The 16,798-nt window shown below is 39.5% G+C and overlaps 1 protein-coding gene and 1 long non-coding RNA gene across 6 annotated transcripts in view; one reads left to right on the top strand and one right to left on the bottom strand.

The window, feature by feature from the left end:
- mcamb (melanoma cell adhesion molecule b) overlaps window positions 1-11,666 on the bottom strand; it is a 45,814-nt gene extending 34,148 nt beyond the window's left edge. For all 5 annotated transcript variants that reach the window (XM_088345749.1, XM_088345750.1, XM_088345752.1 and 2 more), the window contains exon 1: window positions 11,528-11,666. In XM_088345749.1, the coding sequence (XP_088201875.1) occupies window positions 11,528-11,591 (64 nt within the window). In that variant the 5' untranslated portion in view covers window positions 11,592-11,666. The remainder of the gene's footprint in view (window positions 1-11,527) is intronic.
- On the top strand, window positions 7,598-16,441 carry LOC148357896 (uncharacterized). The gene is made up of 2 exons (XR_015851533.1): window positions 7,598-7,724; window positions 15,951-16,441. It is a non-coding gene; the product is annotated as an uncharacterized LOC148357896 (long non-coding RNA).
- The last annotated feature ends 357 nt before the right edge of the window (window positions 16,442-16,798 follow it).

Below are 16,798 nucleotides of genomic sequence, written 5' to 3'. Positions count from 1 at the left end.
CTTGTTTGCGCTGTTATTTCCTTTCATAACGAGTGTATTTATGATTTAATATTTTACAAGGCCACAAGAATCATAGATTTAGCTTTTTGATTGTGCTTTAAAAATAAAACAGATTGAATTTAAAATGTACCAAGAAAACATACAGAGGCGCATGCGTCCTAACCCCTCAAGACTGTCCACCCGCCAGAGTCTCACAAAATTCTATGGAAAACACTGAACTATAGCGATATACCAACACAGAGAGTTCTCTGATCTATCTAAAATTGCAACATAATGTCAACTACAACACCACTTCCCGACATATTGTCTACAAATCGTGATAACGCACAATGGAAGCCGCAGCACTTTATTTGATAAATTCCTGCCGCTATTGTAAGTTCCTGGGAAAATGCTTAAATGTGTGGTTGGTCATGTCAATCCTACAGGTGCAAGTCCGGTAATTCACACCCTCTGAGAACCTTGTGGGGATCACGTTTCCTTTACAGTGTTATGTCTGCTTGATGCTCTGCAGGCCCTCGTCTCCACTTCCTGCTACTCTGTGAACAGACCTCTGCTTATTTTGCGACTTCTTTTTGGTCGTGTCACTTGTAAATCCGGTGGCCTATTTAACTATGTGTGCTTGTATATTATACCGTAAAACTGACTCTCCGTCCACTCGTGTATTTACCTTTTATGTTTTGAGCAGTGTTTTTTTTTTTCAGATCAAATCATCATTCTTTTGTTGTCGCTGTCACTATAATCTGTTCAACCAGCTGTGGATTTTTTTTAAATAGTGCTTGACTTGTCTTCATATTCAGTAGGATAAACGTCAATCCATTGAGGTTTTGAAGTCAGCAACCCCTTTGAGTGGTTGCCAATTACGGGCAATAGAAACAGATATTCAGTCTTACGTTCCGACATAAACAATTTAGAGAGTTATCACGCTAGGTATTTTATCTTTAATAATGTAGTACCAGCCTTGTTTATAGTTTTCTTCCTTAAAAAATGTTACCGGGCTGTAAATTATTTGTAAGACAAATCTAAAAAAAATTTATATTCAGGGTTATTTTTAAGACACCCGTAATTGAGTGCATGAAGTGAATGAATGAATGTTGAATGGATGCTTGGGAACAGGGAACACCCCGCAGGCATGTTTTGGCATTATTCATTTGTTTTTTAATAATTGTTAATGTTTTCCCATTTTGTTGCACTTGAATTCTTATGCACTTTTCTGTTAGTTTTGCAAAACTTTCTTTTAAGAACCTGAACAGGATCAGGACCCAAATGTGTGACATCTCTCATACAAGCCTTTATTTTACGGGAAATAGAGAGTCATACATACACGTTAGGCAGCGGTCTGGCGTGGAAAGACAGGAAGCCGGAAACCGACTAGATCAATACCAATTGCCCGAGCAGATATTGGACGGATGGGGTCGATACCGGACAGGACGGGATGACATGATTGATATTGAAACAGGATATCAAAATTAAACAGGACAAATTAGACGGAAACGAAAACTGGAGGAGAACAATAAATAGGACAAAAATGGACGGGAAAAAAAATGGAAACCGATATTAAACAGGACAAAATAAACGGGAACAATACCAGGCAGGAAATACCAACAGGAAACAGGACCGAGTCAGAACCTACGTCTTGCTGGGCAGAAGTTCGTTGACGGACTGACAAAGGAAGAGTGAGAGCACTAAGCTTAAATTGACGAAAGCCTTGGGATCAAGGGATCCCAGTTCGAATCCCGGCTTGTCCGTGTTAAATCTCGAAGTGTCCTTTTTTTTCTTGGGAAAGACACTGAACCCCTAATACCCCCAATAAGCAGGTTAGCGTCTTACATGGCCGCAATACAAGGGCGCTATTGGGAAATGTGGAGCACATTGTAAAGCGCTTTGGGAAGTCATTGACTTGAAAAGCGCTATATAAATGCAGATCATTTCTTTTCATTTTTCATTTCACTGTTGTTAATTAGTTTGACTAGTATACCTTACTGTTGTTCATTCGTTTGACTATTATACCTCACAGTTTGTTTTTTGAATATTATTCACTGTTCACATCATTGTCCCTATTGGCCAATAATATTGCTGTTCTTTGATCTCCACACCATTTAGGGCAGAGCTGCTTTTTGTAACTTTGGAGAGTTAACTCATTGCCAGCTGAAAGGAAAAAGATTTAATGTTTATTCAAAGTGAGTTTTATATTTGTTCTTATTCTGCCTGCTCGCAATAAAAAATGCTTAGAACGCTAGGATGCTTTATTTTGACGATTGAACACCTGCAAATAAGATTCCTTATTGTGCCAGGGTTGGATTATTTTGACTCTCATTGAGTGGTTTTCCTGTACACCTTGCGAAATTCATTGATGTTTCTGTCCTTTTTTCGGTGCTTAATAATCTACAAACTTATTACAAGTACCTTCCTGAAGGCAAAATAGAGGATTGAGGTCTCAATCATTGACGTGAATAGGCGTCATTGGTAGTAAATGAGTTACCGATAATATAAAGCAGGGGTCGGGAACCTATGGCTCGCGAGCCATATATGGCTCTTTCTACGAGTATCTGTGGCTCAGAGACAGATTTGATTGCATGCAAAATTTCTCCATCTTGTCCAAAACTTGATCCGTCTATCCTATTATGTTACACGCAAAGCCAAACTGGAACGTACTGGCCAACGATTACTTCGCAGTATATATATGGCACGTTTTTCACTACAATTTACAGTCAAGGTGTCACACAAAAAAAATGGGGAGAAAAAAAACTCGTTTTAGCTGTACAACGCTAAAGAATCCTTTATATAAAAGTTCACTATGTAATCTGTGTTCAGTGTTCAGATACCTTATGATGAATCCACGGAACTGTAAATACGCCAAAACACCGGAAGAGAACTTAGTCATTTGATTGGGTGAGTGGGAGGGATGGGTGGAGCTATGCAAAAGTACAAGCACTCCTTCCCATCTCTTGCCAAAGGTAAGCACATAAGGCTCCCTATTCTCAGAATGTTGTGACGTTTTTACAAAATAAATGCTTGCATCTGGTTTTGAAACCAATATGTATGATAAAAAAGGGTCAAAAGGAGTTTAACCGATCTTGAGTCATTGCAAGAAAGAGACAAGTTTAAAGTGGTATGTTTGTTGATTTTGGGACAGGGGCTCTGGCATTATTCTCTTTTCATAATTTTTATCAAATCATCAAAAATAAATGTGCTGATGACTAAGCTTTTGTCTGGGGCGCGGGTTTAGCAATTTAGTAAATTTGTCTCATAATATATGGTGTGTCTCTTTCCCAAAATAAAATTAATATTTTTTGCTTTTATGGCTCTTTGAGTCAAAAAGGTTCCCGACCCCTGATATAAAGGTTTCAGGGAGTGCTTTTGAAACAGATTTAGAATTTGGTTTCGAAAGGATTTTTGTACACTCTCCTGTTCTCCTTGCAAGTTCAGGACTCATTGTATTTTTTCTCAACGGAACTATAAACCTATTACAAATTATTTTTGTATTTAGAGTAAAAGCACATAGTACAAAGTCATTTTGATTGTTTGGGCACTGCTGCAAAAGCACATGTCCCGCAATCACCCCTTTGTCTGTCCACCCAACCCTTTTCCCTGGGAATGCACTCTACATTTGTGAGTTTGCACCCCACGCGGCGTCGGGGAATGTCCATCATTTGTGAAAGCGCAATGTCCGTGTGCAATGGCGTCAGTGTGAATGACAAACGGGAACAACTGGCTTCCCCCGAGGCCAGGGAGACACCTTTGACCCACGATGGGAACAAAAAGCACATTGATGTCTCTTAAAACTGAGATTCTGAAAAATGTGTGTAATTCTTACTGCTTTTACAGTAATATTTATATTTTGTATTGTTTTTAAATTTGGAAGGATACATGGAAGAATGCCTTGAATGGATAATCAAATTTGCTTTCAAGTAGAAAATGTAATTTATCCTCAACCTCTAGGGGAGCTGTACATTACAATATGTTCTATATATGTGATAAGATAACAGAACACGTGTATTAGGAAGCTCTCTCGTACACACTACTAATCAGCAGTGATTTTCAACCAGTGTGCCAGGTCTCACTATTGTCCTGCAGGAAAATGCCCATTTTTTTCTAACTAAAAACCTTGCCATTTTTAAATACTGTTGCTCTTTTCCAGTGATCAACTTAGTCACTGTCACATGCATCCATATCAGTAGGTGGCAGTAGATTCCAATTAGTTTTCTTTTAAATACTAACTTTCTGCTTACTAGTCAGGTGGGACAATGTATTTAATAACTGGTTTTGTTGATGAAGCTTGAACATAATTTTGCTTATTTTAAATATCATTTTTACTGCAAGTTCCACTGGCAGATCTTTTTTACAAACATTGGGTATTATTCTTGTTATTTTTCAAGAAAAACAAGAAAAAAACATTCTAAAACTTGACGTTTATTTATTGATTGTATCCCTTAACCACTAGGGTCATAGCGGCAACATTTACTGTGGTGTGTCTTGGGCAAATACACCCTGGTGGCACCCATCCCTGTCCAGGCCAACATCTGTTTCCACCCGGGTTTGAAACCGGGGACCTTTTGTGTGTAAGGAAATGTGCTAACCACTGCACTACGAAATCACAAAACTCATTATAAAATAGCAAAATTCTTAACCAAATTGAATAACCTGTAGTATCTCCTGACCCACAAGGACCACAAATGATAACATGAAACGTCATACTGTCAATTAAGGCAATATGATAATTTAAGCTTAAAAAAAAATGCATGAAATGAGTGCAGGGAATTAATTCTTAAACATTTTTGTTGGGCAGTGTGCCTCGAGATTTTTTAACGAAAAAAATTGCCATTACCCATCTATTCATGCTTTTTTTCAAATGTAGCAGCACAGGGACTTCGTTCATAAGTTAAAAGGACAGTGTGTAACATTTATTGCCTCCTAGTGGTACAAAAAACTTTCATTCAGTATAAAAAAAAATCTTTGATTTCTAATATTAGGCAAAAGTAAATGAACTTTCATATCAATATGAATTTTTATTAAAAAAAAAAATCTTAGGTCAAGAAATTTGTATTCCTTTTACATAGTGGAATCCCTACCTAGATTTGCCACCATGTTTGTCTGGCAGCTTGCTACTACGCTGTGCTCTGGTTTTTGTTCGCATTAGACAATACAGTGCCATCTAGTTGTAAAATATTACACACTGGTGCTTTAAAGTAAGACATTTAAACATGTTTTCTCATGCTACAGTTTATATATTGACTTCTTGCTCTTCCAATCAAATGATGAATGAAATGTTGGTTCATTAATTTGTTAATCTGACTACAGACATGAAACCCATCGCACGTTACATAAGAGTATCTCTCTTAAGGAAAATTTCCGCCCTATATTGTTTCAATATTTTAACATCTTGGAACAGTAATATTTCTCGCGTCCTAACTCCTTTTGGCTGAATGCAATTCACACTAAGTTGTTTAAACCTATTCTTGTCATTTTGACTTACAGCAAGTATTCTCTGTCTTTTAATGATGATGATGAGCTTGTGTTTTCTTATCAACTCATTCCAGAGGCGAACGAAACCTTAGCGTCAACCTCCCTAAACAACCAAAGGGCTCTTTGAATGCAAACGGGTCAAAAGACATCCTGCCTTTCCGCTGTCTCAGAAGGTACGCTCGTTTACTGAAAAAAAATCTGCAGACGGCATTGAACCCTTCATCCTGTTTGTGTCGTGAGCTGTTTCTCAGCAGTCAGGTTGAGAAATATCATTGCAACCAATGAACTTGCAAGAAAGACTTGAACTCTTTCATAGAGTAGCTTAGCTGCAGCAAATATCAAGTTTGGTTAGCTCTTTTGGACTGCTGTAGGTTGGCACTAGAAGAGTTTGTCTGTGTTAAAACCTCCCACGTTAGCAATTGAGGTATCATAGCAGGTGGCAGTATGAGTCACATGCTTTGTTGGGATGTTAGTTTTTTACCTAATCCATCAGAGCTCATTCTTTACTTCAGCTTTAAAAAAATTGAGATTGGATTTTAGATTATAAATCACACCTTTTTTATAGCTTGCTTAGTCCTCCAACTTCTACAATACTCATGTGTACAGTATTTTCAAATGGTGCATGTTCCAATTTGAGTTTATAGTGGTTCTCGGAATTGTCGTCTACTAATTTTGTTAGGATTAGGTGCATTACTGACACCTTCTTTCCACAGGTGACGTATTGGCTGACAACCAAAAGTAAATAAAATAAATGAAAACAGAATGAATGTTTAACATACTGCTGGATCTTTAAGTAGAAAGCAATGGGATATTCAAATTAAGGTTATCTATTTTGGACTTACAAGCTTGTTATTTTTAATGTTTGAATTAGTTAGGCTAGACTAGGCTGTCCGGCTTGCCTGGGTTTCCTCCGGGCACTACGGTTTCCTCCCACATTCCAAACACATCCTTGTTAGGTAAATTGGCCGGTCCAAATTGTCTCTAGGTGTGAATGAGCGAGCAAATTGTCTGTCCCTGTGTGCCCTGCGACTGGCTGGCAACCGGTTCAGGGTGTCCCCTGGCCACTGCCCCAAGATAGCTGGGATGGGCTCCATCACCCCCGCGACCCTACTCAGGATAAGTGGTGCAGATAATGGATGGATGGATAGACTTGGCTGTGAGATTTATCAGATTGGCCTTGGCAGAGTTTTGCACTTCACATAAGTGATGTTTATTTTTGCAATACTTTGATGGCCAAAACTTCTGCTTAGTACTACACATAAAAGTAATGTTAATGACTATCTTTGTTTTGTAGATTTTTTCAAGGGAAATTTTTTTAGTAATGGAAAGTATAGTGATTTTAGTTTGATATACGCCACTGGTATTACATCATTGCTGTCATGAAAGAGAAATATATCCCAAGTCAATTGTGTCTGGTTTTCTGTTCACGTTTTTTTTATGATGCATACTTGTCTTATGACTTTCAGTTCAACAAAACATAATTTTGAATATTTTTGTTTTTGTGACATGAGTGGTTACACCTTATTAATGTGATATATTTTGTCAAAATAAATATGTTACATTTGGTAAAAGATCCATGAAGTCAAGAAAATTGTTTCTGCTTTGGATTGTGAATCAATTTTCAAGTTATTTTTTTAGATGAATGAAGGTACTTGAAAAAAACCTACGTGTCTTTTTATAGTTTTTTGACATGTACCATAATTCATATAATTAATTGAAGCATTATAAAATATGCATAATAGGTTAGAAAAGTGGTCATTTTGTGAATGTTCCTTTTAACCTTTTAAAGCGTAGCAATGTTTCACAGATTTGTAATGATTAAGAGGTGCATTTTTCAGTTTAATTTTCATCACAATGTCAAATTGTGGAAAGAATTGAGATTCAGAATAATTTTCAAAAAAATAAACCTAGGAGTTTATCTCTTTTAAACAAAGTTCTTATCAGAAGACATATCACTTTTACGTCTTTCAAATTTCAAACATTTCCTTCTCTTTAAAGTCAGTTCTAAGACGTATTCAAATTTGTTTCCGACGTTATTGTGCAATGAAAAAACACACTTGCAACTTCCTTCCACTGCTGTAAAACAAATGCTTCCGTAAATATGTCATTCAACAAGACTTTGAATTGTTTGCAGGCTTGAAGTCTTGCGTGCGTGCACAATAATAGAGGGATGTATATGGCTGAGTGATGACAACAGCACAAAGTCCTGGAAGCAGCTGTGTCCACCAATCAGCCTCCAGCTCTGCTCGGTATTGACCCAGGTAATGGCGGTAATGGACGAGGAGTCGCATCAATAGAATGATCCGATTGTAAAAGGAAACCTGAGGATGTCGGCTGAACAACTACTACAATTCATAACACAAAGGGGAGAAAATGCTGGATATCTTCTTGGATGGGGGACAAAAAGCAAGTGATGGTGGTTTTCTTCTACGTCATGAGCCAAGAAAGCAAAACAGTTATTGTTTTTTTGTTTTTGAGAACCACAACATATATTTTTAGACAACAAAACCACCAAATCCACTCTCCACACAAAAGCTAATTTTTCAGCACATTTTATTTCATTGTGTGACGTTTGACAATTTGATAAGATCTATGAAATTATAATAGCCCTTATTTGATCTCCGATGTACTCACAAAAGGAGCCATATCTAGATCGCGAGCCATACATTCCTGACCCCTGTTCTACATCAGTAATTATTGATGATTTCAAGGTCAGAATTCAGTCAGCAAAACTTATTGCAAGTCATTTGAGAATGTCTACCCTTTAAAGGTAAGACTGATGCAGATCGGGCCCATGTGATTTACAGACTTGGACTGATTTAGCCGTTGCATGAGCCTCAGAGGAATAAAGACGCATACTGTTTAGTGAGCGATTCCACTAGACAAGGATCTGCTCCACGATGCTTGAAAGTGTCAACTAATTGGCTCACTGACTCAATGCTACTTGCAGTGACAAAAAGGCTCTGATTTCATCCTGCGATTAAAATGCCGCAAAGTTTGATTATATTTAGCAACGATATTAAGCCACAGTTCATATCATAAGCGAGCATTAACTGGGTGAATATTGGAGCCAATCAGAACCATATAAAATGCCTTTGTTAAAAAGACGGGATCGTAAACCAAAGACCTACACATGTCCTGGGATATTTCACATTTATGAACTTCCATCGTGCTCATCACCAGCCAGATCTGACGGGTCTCCATTTTGCAAGTCGCGGCAGAACAAGGCTGTTAATTGTTGCTGCAGGGAGCAGACAGCGGCGCCTTTTACATGAGTCAAACCCGACGTTGCTGCTCTTTGGCCCTTCTTGATTGGCTGTCACAGGAAGTCCATGTGTCCTGGGTCACTGCTATGCTTCAGCGTTAGGGCTGTTTTTCCCCTGATGTCATGGTACAGACAAAAGATGAGCAAATCCAGTGGATAAAGCCAAAAACTGACTGTCTCGATTGGACAAAAGGCAGACTTAAATCGTGCAATAGTTCAAAATTTCCCCACACCGACCAATAACCAAGTGACATGCAAATGTTTTTTATAAATACGGTCCCAAATAACATCAGAATTAACTGTGTCTTCATCAGGCGCATGGTTAGTGTGCAGCCTCACAGTGGGGAGATGCAGGGTTCAATTTCAGTTACCGCAGCTTCCCAGTGCTGAGTTTGCATGTTCTCCCCATGCCTGTATGGGTTTCTTCTAGAAACTCCAATTTCCTCCTACATTTTAAATTATGCATTTCAGGTTAAATGGCCGGTCCAAATTGTCCCCAATGGATGGGTGGATGTTTCTTCATTAAATGCATATTTCTTTGATATTAATTAATGTGATTTTTTTAAAGGAAGACAATTTAAACGCCACATTTAAATGAACATTTTCCTATGAATCACTGATAAAATAACATCCATCCATCCATCCATTATCTGCACCGTTTATCCTCAGTAGCGTCACAGAGGTACTGTAGCCCATCCCAGCTAGCTGTCTACAGGTAGTGTGCAGGGGGCACCCTGAACTGGTTGCCAGCCAGTCGCAGGGCACACAGGGACAGACAGTTTGCTCGCTCATTCACACCGTGGGAGAATTTGGACCGGCCAATTGACCTGACATTCATGTTTTTCAGACTGTGGGAGGAAACCGGAGAGCCCGGGGGAAACCAACGCAAGCACGGGAAGAACATGCAAACTCCACACGAGGAAGCTGCAGTAGCTGAACTTGAATCCTGAATTTCTGCACCTTGGAGCTGCGCGCTAACCACCTAGCCGCTGTGCCCCCCCTGACAAATTAACAGTGCAAATTACAATATAATCTCCATTTGGCCTGTTTCACCTCATTTCAACATCATCCCTTGTCTAGTAATTATTCCAGAGTGATATATATATAATATATTTTTGAGTAAAGTGATTAATTGTAACGATAACAAGTGTAGAAACCATGAGTAAGTCTCACAATAACAGTGAATATTAGATTACATTTATTACATTGTTGTTTAACTGATACATCGCACAAATCAAAGATAATGCTCCATTGGCAGGACAATTTTCTCCCTTTAAGTCAACTATTTGCTGTATGAAATCACTGTTGTATTTAACTATTTTTTTTTTACAAAATAAGAACCATAATGCTAAAAAACAAGCCTATTATCTGCCATAGAATAAGATAATTAAACTAATAGAAATCATTATTATTATTATTCTATGAGTTAAGTCAAATTTATTAGTATAGCCCTTAAGCACAGGGATGCACAGGTATGGTAGCAACATTTCTAGCTAAAGGTTTTCAAATCAGTAAACCAACAAGGGTGGCCGAATTTATGCACCTGCCTACTTTTGTTTAAGTTATTATTGCACACTTTCTATAAATCCTATCCACTTAATTTCACTTTTGAAATGTCAGTGTGTTTTTCTGCTTTATAAAGTATTTAACTTAAATTGATGATTCGAAAAACTAATAATTTGTCATGGAATATCTTGAAAATAACCACAGGTCCAAAACTTTAAAAAGTATAGTAAAGCATGACTTTATCAGGTTCCCAACATCAAGTAATGATTTGTATTATTTCTAATTCCTTGGCATGTCATGAATCAATAGGTTAATCGGAAGTGGCGCAAGTGGGAGGGCGAGGTCCAGGAAGTGACTACTAAATGCACGCGTGGGGGCTGGATGGGGTGATAACTTGTAAAAGGGGCTAAACAATGGTCAGGCTGACCGTGAACGGAAGATGAACAAACAATGCACTCGGAGGAGTTTAGGAAAAGGTGGTTAAAGACAAAGAGGCATTAGAAGGGCGTGCTGAAGTGAGAGGAAAGGTTGGTGATGGGCGGGGGCCGCATGAGCATCCCCGGCATGTGACACACAAACAAGTAAATCAACGACAGAAACCGAGCCACACAGTAGTTGTTAACACCAAATTTCCAGCCAAGCCGCTCTATAAATAAACAACCTTTAGCAGCCACAATGGGACGTTAGCAGGAAACCTCTTTTACTTTGCTCAAGAAAGTCATGTGAATACTGCCCAAAATGTGCATCACAATTGCTCTGATCTTCTCCCAGACGTATGGGTCAGGCAAGAGCTGACAGAAAGCAGAGAACTTCTGTGCGGGGCTAAAAATACATCCAGGGAATTTATGTCTCCCAATTGATACCTCGATTTAAACATCCTCCTACAGTTGAGCTGCTCAATTCTGATTCCTCAGCGACATTTGACATTCAAGCAACGCAGCAGCACAAAGTTCAAGTGTACTCGAGTCATTCAGTCAAATAACTTGCAGGTTAAAAAACTTTATAAATTCAATATTGTGACCTGTCATGTTAGTTTTCACATTCAAAAACAACATCGTTTTCATCATCATGTTTGTTTTAAGAAATTGAAGATTGAGTCATGTGCAGTAAATTCAGAACCTTATAAAGTACTTTCTCTGTAGGCAAACAGATGATCTGCAGCTTCTTTTATGTCCATAAATCCTTCTGCAATGCCAAATCAGCTACTTTTACCACTGCATTTCATTTAAAAAAAAGTTTTTATTAACTTTCCATTGGCTTCAAAGCTGAACAACGGGCAGCAGATGCACTCACCCGTCAATCCATGGAGGAGGAGCACAATTCCGGTGAGAAGAGAGGCAGAGAGCCGCTTTTCCATGCTTGTTGATTGGTCCTGTGGAGCTCCGTCTGATCTGTGTGTGAGAGTGTGTGTGGGAAAGTTTGTTTGAGAGGAGATGAGTGTAGCATGGAGTGGTCCAGGAGACGCACACACTTTGAGGGAGGGACTGGAGAGGGATGAAACTCCTGGTCGCATGTAGTAAAAATAAAAGAAAAACAGTGATTTGCTGTACTTCTCAAAGGAGGAGAAAAGTATTAACAAGTAATTCAATTAATTCAATGTTTATTGTCAAGTTGTAATTCAAGGGTTTCAAACTCGTGTCCTGCGGGTAGATTGAGGCTTTTGCTTTAATATGAATACTAAATGTTTGATATGGATACCTCTGTGCTAATTAGTGAGGGAGAGCTCTAAATTGTGAAATAATTGATTCACAAATTTGAACACAATTACAGTGTGTGGGGGTAACAAGATATATATATATATATATATATATATATATATATATATATATATATATATATATATATATATATATATATATATATATTGGCTTGTAAAACTCGAGTTCCATCTAGGAAGTGTTTTAAAAGTGGTACTATATTTAAAAGTCGGTGTACTTGGCTGACAGCTCCTGTTAAAAGTACTAAATAGAGAGAGGGAGAGAGAGAAATGAAATGAAATGATCTGCATTTATATAGCGCTTTTCAAGTCAATCACTTCCCAAAGCGCTTTACATTGTGCTTCACATTTCCCAATAGCGGCCGTGATCTGTGCAGCCATGTAAGGCGCTAACCTGCTTATTGGAGGTATTGGGGGTTCAGTGTCTTACCCAAGGACACTTCGGCATGTAACACGGACAAGCCGGGATTCGAACTGGGATCCTAAAACGATCGCTCTACCTCCTGAGCTACTGCCGCCCAGGCTTTTGCTTATGCACTCGATTACAGTTTGACAGAGAGCGAAAGCACCCATATGCGAAAAAAGGTAAATAAGGACAAAGAAAAATTTTAGCTTGATGTATGTCTGTCCTACAATATGACTGGCTAACTACTTCCTGGTTTGGCCCATTGCCCATATGCAAGTCTACTCATGACAGAGTATAATCGTCAACAAATAAGCTGATTCCATTAATCAGCTATTTCAATTTTAGCAATATCTGTAAAACATTTTATATTAATTAAAAACCGAAAACATGGGGGGAAGTTTAGAGGACCATCGATGAGTCTTGCTCATAACTAGACGAATTTCTGCCTTTGAGCCAAGTGTGTTAAATATGTCCTATCTTCTAGACCTTGGTTACCAAATACGACTTGACTGTTGTCGTCATATTTCAAGATAACCTGACTTGCGTGGATGCTGCCACTTTCAGCCTCAGAGGTGCAGATAATATTTAATGTTTCGATACATTTTGGGGGGGAGAAGCCATGTTCAGACCAGTTCATTTTGAAAGTTCCAATCGTTTTCAGAAAGTTACACACGTATGAATCTGAATGGTAATGATTATCTTTTTCTACTCATATTTTTGGTTTCTTAAGTCTTATTTTTGCTGTAATGTTATATATAAATTACAGATTGATTGATTTTCTATGAATTCTTAATATATTATTAGATATGTTTTGTGTTGAAACCAAAACAAAGCAAATTGAAACAGTGGAATATTTTTATGTGCATTTTTCTTGTGGAAACATGACACTAGCTCCAGCAGCCTTCAGGTAAATTGAGTTTGAGACAGCTGTTCTAAACCATATAAAATGTCCGCCGAATGGATAGTAACTATGCAATGACTACAGTGGCACAGACCTTTGCTAAATCGGATGAAAGCAGGTCTAAATTGTGACATGTTAGATGCCGTGATTATTCGTTTATAAATAAGCCAATAGAATGCATTGTTTCCATGTGCCAATCTCACAACTGTCAACTTCAAAATCTTCCGCTAATGCAAAATCTTTTTGGAGTGTACTTTTAGGGCTTTGATCTTCGAACGAACTCCAGCAAGTCTATTTCTGTTTACACAATGTCAAAGGGTGTGTGCATGGCTCTCCTGAGCTGAATGGAGTCCCCTTTTCTTGATTGGGTTCGGTCCCATAACGGCACAAAATCCAGATTTGTGGCCGGGTTTGCTTACCAATAATAAAGAGCACTGTAGTGATTTCATTATATTTGTTTAATTATAGTACAAAAATAATTTTGTTTATAGAAGTTTCTTAACTTTAGTAAAAGTGAAGCTTTCCAGCTGAAGATATAATTTTCCCGAGGACAGGGACAAATAGGCAGCAGAATTGACGCACAGTGACATTTAGTCTTTCAGAACAGTTTGTGTACCCCCGCAAACTAATTAATACAATTTCTATCTATTTTTTCTTTTCTTTTTAATAAAGCATTTTCGATGGTTATGACAGAGTTGTTATCATGTTAGCTTGAGTATAAAGTATTTTCTTCAAAAGTGTCAGGAAGGACCAGAACAGAGCAGGAGACCCCAGAGCGTTCGTACAGTTCTTTATTTGGGGAAGCGTAAGGGTTAGCGGGAGACGTGATCAATCGTAGCGTGGGACGAAGGCAGGTCGAGTTTACCAGGACTGAAGAGAAGATCGTAGCGTGGGACGAAAGCAGGTCGAATCGGAGGCAGGTCGGATCGGAGGCAGGCAGGCAGAATCAGGTAAACAAGAAGGCACATGTAATCGGGAGAGTCTTACGGGGTACAGAAGTAATCCTCAGACCAAGAGTTCTCCGCGTAATGCGTTTAAAAAGGGAGCATTAACCAATCAGGAAGCACATTCCAGCGCGCCACATGATTACCCCAGGTGGCTCCACTTGGGTAATCATGACAGAACCCCCCCCTCAAGGAACGGCTCCAGAAGTTCCCCAGAAAAAAAAAAAAAAAAAACCCACGGCACGTCACAGGGTAACACAGGAAAATCAGGAGAGTCAACTCAGAAGAGTCGGACTCGGCGGGCATGTTCAGAAGACTCGGACTCAGGGCGGACATGTTCAGAAGAGTCGGACTCAGGGCGGGCAGGTTCAGAAGAGTCGGACTCAGGGCGGGCAGGTTCAGAAGAGTCGGACTCAGGGCGGGCAGGTTCAGAAGAGTCGGACTCAGGGCGGGCAGATTCAGAAGAGTCGGACTCAGGGCGGGCAGATTCAGAAGAGTCGGACTCAGGGCGGGCAGATTCAGAAGAGTCGGACTCAGGGCGGGCAGGCAGCGGAGTCGAAGTCGAACAGGCAGGCATGGGAGTCGAACAGGCAGGCATGGGAGTCGAACAGGCAGGCATGGGAGTCGAACAGACAGGCATGGGAGTCATTGCGCAGTCATACGGCCGGAGGTGCCTTAGCCAATTTTGCCACGTCGGAAAGGACTTGCCGAACTGCACATTCTGAAGGGGAATTGCGCTGCTGATTCAGGCTTTCATACTGGTCAGGGGGCAAATGTACGAACGCGGGGTCCATTCTGGTCGGAGGATTCTGTCAGGAGGACCAGAACAGAGCAGGAGACCCCAGAGCGTTCGTACAGTTCTTTATTTGGGGAAGCGTAAGGGTTAGCGGGAGACGTGATCAATCGTAGCGTGGGACGAAGGCAGGTCGAGTTTACCAGGACTGAAGAGAAGATCGTAGCGTGGGACGAAAGCAGGTCGAATCGGAGGCAGGTCGGATCGGAGGCAGGTCGGATCGGAGGCAGGCAGGCAGAATCAGGTAAACAAGAAGGCACATGTAATCGGGAGAGTCTTACGGGGTACAGAAGTAATCCTCAGACCAAGAGTTCTCCGCGTAACGCGTTTAAAAAGGGAGCATTAACCAATCAGGAAGCACATTCCAGCGCGCCACATGATTACCCCAGGTGGCTCCACTTGGGTAATCATGACAAAAAGTCTTATTTAATGTTTTCTCTAAAAACTATACGCCTGTTTTCTCTTACTCTAAACCCCTTAAAGGGACAGGACTTTGATCACAAGATGTTGCTCTATTCTGTAGTGCAACAGAAAATGAGTGCTAAAAAGCAAAGGAAAATTAAAATTTTGGGGACTCAAAGAGCACCTATAGTATTCTAATTTTGTTGACCAGACTTCTCAAGGTTTTTTTTTAATGCACGTTTATACTGTTATTCAAATAGTTTGTCCTTGTTTTCTTTGTAATTAATGAAAGTATTTATCGGTAGGAGACACTAAATAATACAGACCGATCCTTTCAGAAAATTTTGTCCTAAAACATTAATTGATGTTTATTTTAGTTTATGATATGTAACTGCAGCTGAAATATCAAGTTACACTGATGTTAGACTAATAGTTTTGCCCTAAAGGGTTAGTATTTTCTTAAAATAAATTCTGCGTGTTTTCTCTGATTTTAAAATCTTAACAGTTGTATTTTATGACTTCATCCACACCGGGTGACTCCCTCTCTGTGCAGACCACCGATCTTAATATGGACACAGGAGAAGGAATGAATTGGACGGGCCAAATAATGTTCAAACACCTGCCAGAAGACATCATATCAATTACAGTACAGTATGTGTTGCCGACCTCTTTTACTCATCGCCGCCTCCCACTCGCTCCTGGTTGGTCTCCTGGCAGGTAAACAGTCTGCGAGTGGTCATGGTTTTGGCTTTCCACTGATGGAATATGCCTAGGCTTTGCCAAACTGTAATCGAGTGCATAGCGCATGACTCGGTTTTAGATTATGTAACATTCTCAGACCGTGCCACCAAATGCTAATTGCCTAATTTGTCCAATACGTTGCTTTGTTGACTTTGTACTTGCAGCATGTCCATAGTGACCGTTGGCGCAGAGGAAATTGACCTTTCTGTATGGCGTTTACGTGTTCTTTCTCCAGCTTTCCCTTACAGTCCCACAATGTGCACGTTAGTGTCGTCCAAGGCCATAAATTGCCCTTTGATTGTTTGTCTGCAATTACTATTTTAGTCAGTGAATGATTATGGAATAGAAGATGTGAATTCAAATGACAGAAGAAAAAAATCAACTCTAAAACTGTTATGGCCTTATAACATTATGAAATCCTTGAAAGCTGTAATAAAGAGTAATCCCACCCACTCTACCCTTAGAAGGCATCCACCGCCCACGTTATAACAGCTCAGCTGTTACCAACGTGGTCCAAGTGTATCAAAGTTGAGCAGACACTAATGTTCTACCTGTGACTGGGAAGAGAACAATTCAATATTAATTTTTTACCATCCCGCTACTACGTTTATTTTTTTTGTGGGGGTGCCGTGAATAAAATGTTTAGTTGTGTTCAATAAC

Source organism: Urocampus carinirostris, chromosome 10 (assembly GCF_059441175.1).
Source record: "Urocampus carinirostris isolate Australia breed hairy pipefish chromosome 10, RoL_Ucar_1.0, whole genome shotgun sequence".
Taxonomy (NCBI): domain Eukaryota; kingdom Metazoa; phylum Chordata; class Actinopteri; order Syngnathiformes; family Syngnathidae; genus Urocampus; species Urocampus carinirostris.
This window is presented reverse-complemented; position numbering and strand designations above follow the sequence as displayed.